The sequence below is a fragment of the Trematomus bernacchii genome, unplaced genomic scaffold, assembly GCF_902827165.1.
Source record: "Trematomus bernacchii unplaced genomic scaffold, fTreBer1.1, whole genome shotgun sequence".
Taxonomy (NCBI): domain Eukaryota; kingdom Metazoa; phylum Chordata; class Actinopteri; order Perciformes; family Nototheniidae; genus Trematomus; species Trematomus bernacchii.
This window is the reverse complement of record NW_022987550.1, coordinates 908,345-920,588: the sequence shown is the minus strand read 5'-3', so window position 1 is coordinate 920,588 and position 12,244 is coordinate 908,345. Positions and strand designations below refer to the sequence as shown.

The window sequence follows — 12,244 nt, the reverse complement described above, 5'->3', positions numbered from 1 at the left end:
AGGGGACACATGTTGATGTAGAAGAGACATGAAGAAGAGGGGACACATGTTGATGTAGAAGAGGGGACACATGTTGATGAAGAAGAGACATGAAGAAGAGGGGACACATGTTGATGTAGAAGAGACATGAAGAAGAGGGGACACATGTTGATGTAGAAGAGACATGAAGAAGAGGGGACACATGTTGATGAAGAAGAGACATGAAGAAGAGGGGACACATGTTGATGAAGAAGAGACATGAAGAAGAGGGGACACATGTTGATGGAGAAGAGACATGAAGAAGAGGGGACACATGTTGATGGAGAAGAGACATGAAGAAGAGGGGACACATGTTGATGTAGAAGAGACATGAAGAAGAGGGGACACATGTTGATGTAGAAGAGACATGAAGAAGAGGGGACACATGTTGATGTAGAAGAGACATGAAGAAGAGGGGACACATGTTGATGGAGAAGAGACATGAAGAAGAGGGGACACATGTTGATGTAGAAGAGACATGAAGAAGAGGGGACACATGTTGATGGAGAAGAGACATGAAGAAGAGGGGACACATGTTGATGTAGAAGAGACATGAAGAAGAGGGGACACATGTTGATGTAGAAGAGACATGAAGAAGAGGGGACACATGTTGATGAAGAAGAGACATGAAGAAGAGGGGACACATGTTGATGGAGAAGAGACATGAAGAAGAGGGGACACATGTTGATGTAGAAGAGACATGAAGAAGAGGGGACACATGTTGATGTAGAAGAGGGGACACATGTTGATGAAGAAGAGACATGAAGAAGAGGGGACACATGTTGATGTAGAAGAGACATGAAGAAGAGGGGACACATGTTGATGTAGAAGAGGGGACACATGTTGATGAAGAAGAGACATGAAGAAGAGGGGACACATGTTGATGTAGAAGAGACATGAAGAAGAGGGGACACATGTTGATGTAGAAGAGACATGAAGAAGAGGGGACACATGTTGATGAAGAAGAGACATGAAGAAGAGGGGACACATGTTGATGGAGAAGAGACATGAAGAAGAGGGGACACATGTTGATGGAGAAGAGACATGAAGAAGAGGGGACACATGTTGATGTAGAAGAGACATGAAGAAGAGGGGACACATGTTGATGTAGAAGAGACATGAAGAAGAGGGGACACATGTTGATGTAGAAGAGACATGAAGAAGAGGGGACACATGATGTAGAAGAGACATGAAGAAGAGGGGACACATGTTGATGAAGAAGAGACATGAAGAAGAGGGGACACATGGTGATGAAGAAGAGACATGAAGAAGAGGGGACACATGTTGATGTAGAAGAGACATGAAGAAGAGGGGACACATGTTGATGTAGAAGAGGGGACACATGTTGATGAAGAAGAGACATGAAGAAGAGGGGACACATGTTGATGTAGAAGAGACATGAAGAAGAGGGGACACATGTTGATGTAGAAGAGACATGAAGAAGAGGGGACACATGTTGATGTAGAAGAGACATGAAGAAGAGGGGACACATGTTGATGAAGAAGAGACATGAAGAAGAGGGGACACATGTTGATGAAGAAGAGACATGAAGAAGAGGGGACACATGTTGATGAAGAAGAGACATGAAGAAGAGGGGACACATGTTGATGTAGAAGAGACATGAAGAAGAGGGGACACATGTTGATGTAGAAGAGACATGAAGAAGAGGGGACACATGTTGATGTAGAAGAGACATGAAGAAGAGGGGACACATGTTGATGTAGAAGAGACATGAAGAAGAGGGGACACATGTTGATGTAGAAGAGACATGAAGAAGAGGGGACACATGTTGATGAAGAAGAGACATGAAGAAGAGGGGACACATGTTGATGTAGAAGAGACATGAAGAAGAGGGGACACATGATGTAGAAGAGATATGAAGAAGAGGGGACACATGTTGATGAAGAAGAGACATGAAGAAGAGGGGACACATGTTGATGTAGAAGAGGGGACACATGTTGATGAAGAAGAGACATGAAGAAGAGGGGACACATGTTGATGTAGAAGAGACATGAAGAAGAGGGGACACATGTTGATGTAGAAGAGACATGAAGAAGAGGGGACACATGTTGATGTAGAAGAGACATGAAGAAGAGGGGACACATGTTGATGAAGAAGAGACATGAAGAAGAGGGGACACATGTTGATGGAGAAGAGACATGAAGAAGAGGGGACACATGTTGATGTAGAAGAGACATGAAGAAGAGGGGACACATGTTGATGTAGAAGAGACATGAAGAAGAGGGGACACATGTTGATGTAGAAGAGACATGAAGAAGAGGGGACACATGTTGATGTAGAAGAGGGGACACATGTTGATGAAGAAGAGACATGAAGAAGAGGGGACACATGTTGATGTAGAAGAGACAGGAAAAAGTGGACTTTGCAGAATAGGTGACCTTTAAGGACTCATTCCTGCCCCCCCTCTCTCTCTCTCTCTCTCTCTAACAGACCTGGGTTGTGTCTCACTGACCTTTGACCCTCCGGCCAGCACCAGGTGTCGGGTCTTGCAGACGAACATGCCCCCGTTCTCCACCAGCTTCTTACAGTGGAGGAAGGCGAATCCTCTGAACAGATGACGGATCTCCCCCTCGCGACCCTGAGGAGGAAACACGAGACAGACAATGACCTTAGGGTGCTGAGACACTTCATTAGGAAACCAAACAAAAACTGCACATAAGTATTAAAAGTAGGCAAGTACATTTTTCAGCACAATCCAACACAAGGCAATTCAAAGGGCTTTACAAAAACAAACAATATGACTTAAGTGCTGCAGACACTTCAAATCAGTTGGTAAAAAAGCCCAGACTGTGGCTGAGTGCCAGGGTTAGGGTTCAGGTTCTTTATTTGTACCCGTAGGTGTGGGGGAAACTTCTGTGTAGCAATGAGTCACCGACTCAGGAAGGAGACACGGTGAGAGTTGGAGCTTTGATGTCAAACACTGATGGGTTTATTCAGAGTATCAGCCGGAGGATTCACATCACAAGTCAAAGAGTCAGAGGTTCTGACTTCACGGGAGAGTTGCCACGTCAATTCTGAAGAGCCTCTCTCTATGCTAGACTGGTTCACAGAGAGTAATCAACATCTCTGAAGGAGTAGACTAAACAGCTGGGAACACTGAACCACCTGCGTCCGCCACTCATGGCCTCAAAGATTTCACATCTTAGAGCCCACAAACACCGATAAGGAAGTGCCTCAGCGTTCTCACAACAATTACCCTTCGTGCCAGACAAGTTGACCGGTCACAAACTGGTAACAACAACACATATGGCGCCAAGGCCTTTCCTTAAAGGAGATAACAGACGTCAGAGGAGATCATAAAACGTCACAGAGCAAAAGGTTAGATATCTAGAAGAATTATTCCTTAACAGTAGGTAGATTTTGTTTGCAGAGAAAAAGACAAAGGATCCATCCTGACACTAAAAACAAACAAATCTCTAATAAAAAGTACACCCTGCTCCAGCGTTTGAGCCAGGGGGGCGTCTTGCCGTCATTTGACGCCATTATTCAGCTCGGGACGCCCTGAACTCGAGCCGAGATCCAGAGTTTTTATCGCTTGAAATGACGAAAGGGAAAAAGGACAAGGACATCCCTCTGTTGGAGGGGCGAAGGAGTCTGCTGGGATTCTTTTCGGAGTATTGAAGATCGTTTCCCCGACATCGGCGGTGCCTGCCACAGGACAACACGGAACGTGCGCGATTTGGACGCGATGAGCGGGGGCGGGGGGGGGGTGCTAGTGGAGCACGCGCGTGAACTGCGAGCGGCTCCGTGGTAAACTGACTCACTACAAAGAGCCGGAATTCCCATCACTAACGTAAAGAGATATTATCTATGAGGGGGCGGCTCAATTCAAAATCGATCCGCCCCGAGAGCCACCTGACAAAGTCGTCAATGACAGGGTCTCATTGTCCTGGAGCCTACTAACAATTACAGTCATCTGCATACTTTTAAATAGTCCTATTTTCCCACCTACTTTGACACATATTAGTGTAAAGTATAAATAATAGTGGCGAAAGGACACATCCTTGTGGGGAGCCAGTGGAGGAGCTGATTTGATCAGATTAGGTCCCCTCACTCTTTGTGTCCTATTGGTTAAGAAATCAAGAATCCAGCCCATGAGATTATTGCTTATTTCAAATTGTTCTAAAAGTCTGCCAATTAAAATATGAGGTTGAATTATGTTAACAGCAGAGGAAAAATGAACAGATAAAAGTCTAGCATTCCCTCCAAGTGTTTAAAAAGTAAGTGAAGTAAGGTGACCGTGGCATCCTCTCCTCCTCTGTGTGGCCTGTAGACTGCATGGGAGCGATGCATGCTCAGTCTTCCTTACCATCTCTGCTCTGACTAGTTTTTCCAATGTCTTCATTAGAATTGATGAAAGTGCAACTGGTCTAAAACCATTAAGAGTTTTGGGGCCTCTGGATTTGGGAACAGGGACTGCCACAGCATCCTTCCAAGCCTTTGGTACATGCTGTGTCTGTAAAGACATATTACAAATGTAGTGGAACACAGGGCTAAGTTCTTTTGCGCAAAGTTTAAGTAAACGACCGCAGATGTTGTCAGGTCCATGAGTGAGTGTGTGTGTGTGTGAGTGTTTGTGTGTGAGTGTGAGTGTGTGCGTGAGTATGTGTGCGAGTGTGTGTATGTTTGTGTGTGTGTGTGAGAGTGTGTGAGTGTGTGTGTATGTGTGTGTATGTGTGTGTGTATGTGTATGTGTATGTTTGTGTGTGTGTGTGTGTATGTGAGAGTGTGTGAGTATGTGTGTGTATGCGTGTGTGTGTATGTTTGTGTGTGAGTGTGTGTGTGAATGTGTGTGTATGTGTGTGTGTGTGAGAGTGTGTGAGAGTGTGTGTATGTTTGTGTTTGTGTGTGTGTGTGTGAGTCTGAATGTGTGTGAGAGAGTGTGTGTGTTTATGTGAGTATGTGAGTATGTGTGTGTGTGTGTGTGTGTGTGTGTGTGTGTGAGAGAGAGAGTGTGAGAGTGAGTGAGAGAGTGAGTGAGTGAGTGAGTGTGTGTGTGAGTGTGTATGTTTGTGTGTGTGTGTGTCTGAATGTGTGTCTGAATGTGTGTATGTCTGTGTGTGTGTGTGAGAGAGTGTGTGTTTATGTGAGTATGTGAGTGTGTGAGAGAGAGTGAGAGTGTGTGAGTGTGCGTGTGCGTGTGTGTGTGTGTGAGAGAGTGAGTGTGAGTGTGTGTGTGAGTGAGTGAGTGTGTGTGTGTGTGTGAGTGTGTGTGTGAGAGTATGTATGTGTGTGTTAGAGTATGTGTGTGTGTGTTAGAGTATGTGTGCGTGTGTGTGTGTGTGTGAGTGTGAGTGTGTGTTAGAGTATGTGTGTGTGTTTGTGTGAGAGAGTTTATGTGAGTGTGTGTGAGTGTGAGTGTGAGAGAGTGTGTGTGTGTGTATGTGTGTGTGTGTGTGTGTGTGTGTATGTGTATGTGTATGTGTATGTGTGTGTGTGTATGTGTGTGAGAGTGAGAGAGTGAGTGTGAGTGTGTGTGTGTATGTGAGTGTGTGTGTGTGTGGTGTGTGTGTGTGTGTTAGTTGTGTGTGTGTTTTTAGTGTGTGTGTGTGTGTGTTGCGTCTGTCTGTGTGTTAGCGTCTGTGTGTGTGTGTGTTCGCGTCTGTGTGTGTGTGTGGCGTGTGTGTGTGTGTGTGTGTGTGTGCGTGGTGTGTGTGTGTGGTGGTGTGTGTGTGAGTGTGTGTGGGTGTGTGAGTGTGTGAGTGTGTGTGTGTGTGTGAGTGTGTGTGTGTGTGTTAGAGTATGTGTGTGTGTTAGAGTATGTATGTGTGTTAGAGTATGTGTGTGTGTTAGAGTATGTGTGTGTGTGTGTTAGAGTATGTGTGTGTGTGTGTGTGAGTGTGAGTGTGTGTTAGAGTATGTGTGTGTGTGTGTTTGTGTGAGAGAGTTTATGTGAGTGTGTGTGAGTGTGAGTGTGAGAGAGTGTGTGTGTGTGTGTGTATGTGTGTGTGTGTGTGTGTGTGTATGTGTGTGTGTGTGTATGTGTGTGTATGTGTATGTGTATGTGTATGTGTGTATGTGTATGTGTGTGTGTGTGTGTGTATGTGTGTGTGTGTGTGTGTGTATGTGTATGTGTATGTGTGTGTGTGTGTGTGTGTGTGTGTGAGACAGTGTGAGTGTGTGTGTGAGTGTGTGTGTGTGTGTGTGTGCTGTATGAATGAGGTATGGATGGATGACTCGTATGTAAAGAGCTTTGAGGGGTCAGAAAGACCTGATAAAGAGATTAAAGTGCGTTTAAGGACACGAAACGTTAAAATGTGTCGTCAACATGTGTGTTTACTTGTTCTCGCTATGATGCAAGAAACATTTCCGATATGAGTAAAGAGAAGAGAGAGAGCATGACTCTTCATGTAGACACTTAAAGAAAGGTCTCACACGATGCTTCCCGAGTCATTTCCTTTAACACATTCCTAAAGCCTCGAATCACTGACGGGAAAAGTGCAAAGCTAATCCTCAAAAAATGTTCTTCTGCTTAAACAACAACAACAACAACAGTTTATTATTGAGACACAACAGAAAAGAGCGCTCTGATCTTTACCCAATGTGTGTCTTACATTAGTCATTTCCTTCATCTGTTCTTCATCTTGCAGTTTACTTATTTAAATAGTTATCAGCGTAATAAACCGTATTTTATTTCATCTTACTGGACAATATTACATTTGACACTCTTTTCTTGTATATCACATTTTTATAGACTTCTTGCACTATTTTTTAAAGTAAGGGTGTGAGGGACTGCGGATGGAAATGAGCTCAAAGCTAAATCTGGCACTGTGTTACGCTTGACACATTTTTGATGTTTTAAGTGTTCATCACCGTGCATTGTCCCTGCCAAATAAACCATTAAAATAAAAATATATGTTGCATTGTTGGAGCTCAGGTCAGAAGATGGTCATTGCCATTTCTACACTGTAGCTTATATGACAATACAACCTTTGAAGCTTGAATCTTATAACGGCCCGTCCACACAGCAGCGTTAAAAATATCTTGGAGGTGGGCGTATCTGAAGCTTGGGGATTTTTTGCGAGCAAGGCACCAACAACCAATCACATGAATCTCCCGCCCCCGACATACGAAGCAAAACAGTTTGAAGTAAACTGGATATAAACTCCCCAAACAGGCGAAAACATACCACTGTCTCTGCCACCTCCCTCCATGCCTGGCTCCTCCGGTTTGTATCCCGGTAGGTAAATAGGGACTGGTCATAAAGCACCGGGTGATTCCCTACCGCTCATTTCTCCTCCATGTTTTGGAATATGAGGAAATGACCTGCGGTATGTCTCTCCCAGCTTACACGCCGTTTGATTGGCTAGAGCTTGAACTGTCAGATTTGCATACACGGGATTTGATTGGCTGACGCTTCCACCTCAGCTTCAAAAGTTGAACATTGCTCAACTTTGAATCCTGAAAATCCTGAAAATCTCCGCTCTGCTTCCCACAATGCAGTTCGGCGAAAAGTGAGGCGAAGTGACGTCACCCCATTCAAAGTGAATGGGCAGAAGCGTTTCAAGATTTTTTTAACGCTGCTGTGTGGACGGTCCGTAACAGTCAAAGTATCTCTTAACTATTTAAATCAAGTTAGTGAAAGAAAACCCTTAATATTTTAATTTAGTTCCAGTCCTGTCTAAGTCTAAGATAACTATTTCAACTTTCAGTTATTTCAGTCTTAAATATGTGATATTTGAGTCTAGTGTTAGTCATACACATTTTATATCATTCACAGAAAACCCCATTTAACGTTGTGTCATTGAACATGTTACAAGCTGCAGCATCTCAGCTATGGGAGGTATGTGACATGGAGATAAATATTGAGTTTATGGAGACAGAAATGATCCTCACCGAGTGTGGGCCGTCGATGACCTTGACGATGTCCTTGACGTGGATGTTGTTCTGCTCCGAGTCCAGAGCCACGGCGAAGCGGTTGTCCTTCCTGCGGTTCACCGACTGATGCTTCACCGTCATCACCTTCCCGTGCATGTTCAGCACCTGAGAGCGCACAAAACATCCAGATCAGGGTTTCAGAACCATACAACTCCATCGAATAAGTTCAAACCATATATTATGGGTGTCAGATATATTTAAATATATTTAAAAAAAAGTCTATGATGTGTTTTGCTCAAAATACCAAACAGATCATGCATTTTAGACATCCCTCATATCCCTCTGTTTCAGCCCCGTTACCTGGAACGTCTCCCTCTCCAGACGGACGATGACCCCGACCGTCTGAGGGTCGAGCTGCACCAGCTCCCCCCACTCGTGCTGCCCCCCCGCATCCACCCCGGAAGCCGTCTCCGAGCAGAGCTGCAGGTCTCTGGGTAACACCTTCAACTGCACACACACACACACAACATTGGATGACCATTTTAGTTTTCACTTAAAGGTCCCCTATTATCCTCCTCTTCATCAACATATCACAGGTCTCAGATATATACAGAGCCTGTCTCTGATTGGCTGAAACACCAAACAGATCATTGCAGCATTACCCATAATCCTCTCTGTTTCAGCCCTGTTTCCAAAGTGCTGATTCTCTGTCTGTTACTTTAGATGAAAATAAGGAGCCCCTCCCCACGCCCCTCTGAGAGAGATTTGGTTAAAAAGAACTCAATGGTGCTCTAGGAGGAGATTCAGGTGATAAGGGGGGGGGGGGGGGGGGGGGGGGGGGGGGGGGGGGGGGGGGGGGGGGGGGGGGGGGGGGGGGGGGGGGGGGGGGGGTTACCTTGGTTGCTGATTGGCTAATGGTTACACAAGACAAAACATCGTTATGACATCATCAAGTGTCCAAAATCTGATCAGCTCATTTTCAGACAGGTTTTTATAGAAATGGATCAAAAAGAGAGAGAATCTTTGTTCCTGAAACTTTCAGAGTCTCTTTACACAGAGGGGACACATGTTGATGAAGAAGAGGGGACACATGTTGATGTAGAAGAGACATGAAGAAGAGGGGACACATGTTGATGAAGAAGAGACATGAAGAAGAGGGGACACATGTTGATGAAGAAGAGACATGAAGAAGAGGGGACACATGTTGATGTAGAAGAGACATGAAGAAGAGGGGACACATGTTGATGAAGAAGAGACATGAAGAAGAGGGGACACATGTTGATGTAGAAGAGACATGAAGAAGAGGGGACACATGTTGATGTAGAAGAGACATGAAGAAGAGGGGACACATGTTGATGAAGAAGAGACATGAAGAAGAGGGGACACATGTTGATGTAGAAGAGACATGAAGAAGAGGGGACACATGTTGATGTAGAAGAGACATGAAGAAGAGGGGACACATGTTGATGAAGAAGAGACATGAAGAAGAGGGGACACATGTTGATGTAGAAGAGACATGAAGAAGAGGGGACACATGTTGATGTAGAAGAGGGGACACATGTTGATGTAGAAGAGACATGAAGAAGAGGGGACACATGTTGATGAAGAAGAGACATGAAGAAGAGGGGACACATGTTGATGAAGAAGAGGGGACACATGTTGATGTAGAAGAGACATGAAGAAGAGGGGACACATGTTGATGTAGAAGAGACATGAAGAAGAGGGGACACATGTTGATGAAGAAGAGACATGAAGAAGAGGGGACACATGTTGATGAAGAAGAGACATGAAGAAGAGGGGACACATGTTGATGAAGAAGAGACATGAAGAAGAGGGGACACATGTTGATGTAGAAGAGACATGAAGAAGAGGGGACACATGTTGATGGAGAAGAGACATGAAGAAGAGGGGACACATGTTGATGTAGAAGAGACATGAAGAAGAGGGGACACATGTTGATGTAGAAGAGACATGAAGAAGAGGGGACACATGTTGATGAAGAAGAGACATGAAGAAGAGGGGACACATGTTGATGTAGAAGAGACATGAAGAAGAGGGGACACATGTTGATGTAGAAGAGACATGAAGAAGAGGGGACACATGTTGATGTAGAAGAGACATGAAGAAGAGGGGACACATGTTGATGTAGAAGAGACATGAAGAAGAGGGGACACATGTTGATGTAGAAGAGACATGAAGAAGAGGGGACACATGTTGATGTAGAAGAGGATTTTGCACAATAGGTCCCCTTTAAGTTAGCCTTTAACAACGTCTTGAACACCTTTTCCCCTCAGTTACCTCGTGCATGGTGAGGTCAGAGAAGAGGATGACGAAGTTCTCCTCCACCCTGACGATGAGGCCGGTGTCGCCCTCGTATCGACCCGCGATCACCTTCACGTGGTCGCCCATACGGAAATATTTCCTCAACTCGTGAGCCGGGAACTCCAGGGGGTCCTGGGAGAAAACACACACACACACACACACTCAGTATTTACCATCACAGGGGGGGATTTTTGGTGGTCTTAGTCAAAAGTTACAGGTAGAATTGTGTTGGCAGAATTGTGTGTGTGTGTGCGTGAGTGTGTGTGTGCGTGTGTGTGAATTTGTACATGTAGTTGTGATGAAGTGTGTGTGAATTTGTACATGTAGTTGTGATGAAGTGTGTGTGAATTTGTACATGTAGTTGTGATGAAGTGTTTGTGAATTTGTACATGTAGTTGTGATGACGTGTGTGTTTTTGAGTGTGTGTATGTGTGTGAGAGAGTGAGTGAGTGTGTGTGTGTGTGTATAAGTGAGTGTGTGTGTTTGTGTGTAAGTGAGTGTGTGTATGTGTGTGAGTGAGTGAGTGAGTGAGTGAGTTTGTGTGTGTAAGTAAGTGTGTGTGTTTGTGTGTAAGTGAGTGTGTGTATGTATGTGAGAGAGTGAGTGAGTGTAAGTGAGTGTGTGTGTAAGTGTGTGTTTGTGTGTAAGTGAGTGTGTGTATGTATGTGAGAGAGTGAGTGAGTGAGTGTAAGTGAGTGTGTGTGTTTGTGTGTAAGTGAGTGTGTGTGTTTGTGTGTAAGTGAGTGTGTGTGTTTGTGTGTAAGTGAGTGTGTGTATGTGTGTGAGTGTGTGTGAGTGTGTGTGTGTGTGTGTGTGTGTGTACCTTCAGGTCTTCGTGTTTGGGCATGATGGTGATCTTGTTTCCGTCCACACTGAGGATTTTTCCCTGCAGGTTGATCAGCTCTCCCTCACACACCTCCACGTTGTCTCCAGCCTGCAGGTTGTGTTCACGCTCCTTACCTGCGCACACACAAACACACACACACACACACACACACAAACACACACAGAGACACAATAAATAATGACGGCCGACAAATGAACAAGCGAATTACAATGCATTACTTTTAATATGGTAATGATGTTATTGTTGCATTTTGCCCATGATTTTCGCGCACCATCAGAGGCTTAAGTTATACATAATTGTGACCTGCTCCATCGCAATCAGTCGCATTGACCCGAAGACACATTTTGAGTTGTACACACTGTTGGAAAAAGGAGATTCATAGCTTTCTAATGATATCAGGATTGTTGTTGTTCTCCAAATATTAAGCAAAAATATGTCACATTATATAATGACTGTTACAGAGTCATCACTTTGAGAAAAAGGCCTTCAAAGTTTCCTCTTCTCTGGAATCCATCGATCTGATACTACGGAGGGAACATATTTTCGTTTGGATTACTGGTCTGGGGGAAGCTCGTGAGTGAGTGAGTGAGTGAGTGAGTGAGTGAGTGTGTGTGTTTGTGTGTTTGTGTATTTTTGCATTTCTGTGTATTGCGTTTGTTTCCCGGGGAAAACACTCAGGAGAAACACCGGCTGTTGTTACGCCTGCTGTGACGTCAAGTTACTCCGTTCTCCGCTTGTAATTATGCCTACAAGCTTCAGAGTTGTATTTATTATCTGAATTTGCCGAAACAAGTTTAATATTCTGAAAGCCAAGACTTTGTTTATTTGAAATCAGATGAAAACAAACTGTAACGGACCCTGCCGTGTTATCTATGATTACTATACGCCTTACATTCATAATGTCAGCCGGAGGGAGGGGGAGCGGTGCTGCGGAAGAGCAGGGTGCGAGTGAGAGCGGTCATCTTCCCTTTACAAGCTTCAAACATGTATTTATCGTGATGTTGGAAATAAAAGTTTCATATTCTGAAAGCCAAGACTTTGTTTATTTAAAATCAAACAAAACACCAGAACCCCGAACAACTATTTTTTTACGCAAATCCATTTATTTTGAAATGAGACGTTGCGACTTGTTTTAAACTAAATTAGAATTTACATTTCTTTCCTAAAATTGCAAACAGCCTTCTCAGTTTGCATTTCAATTTGGAATATAGATTTTAA

The 12,244-nt window shown here is 44.3% G+C and overlaps 1 protein-coding gene across 1 annotated transcript in view; it reads right to left on the bottom strand.

Moving 5' to 3' along the window:
• The window catches only part of supt5h (SPT5 homolog, DSIF elongation factor subunit), a 49,425-nt gene that overhangs the window by 20,007 nt on the left and 17,174 nt on the right, over positions 1–12,244 (bottom strand). The window contains exons 16-20 of the mRNA XM_034123704.1: positions 11,003–11,139; positions 10,156–10,311; positions 8,218–8,364; positions 7,876–8,022; positions 2,492–2,617 (exon numbers count right to left, since the gene is read on the bottom strand). Of these exons, the coding sequence (XP_033979595.1) occupies positions 2,492–2,617; positions 7,876–8,022; positions 8,218–8,364; positions 10,156–10,311; positions 11,003–11,139 (713 nt within the window). The remainder of the gene's footprint in view (positions 1–2,491; positions 2,618–7,875; positions 8,023–8,217; positions 8,365–10,155; positions 10,312–11,002; positions 11,140–12,244) is intronic.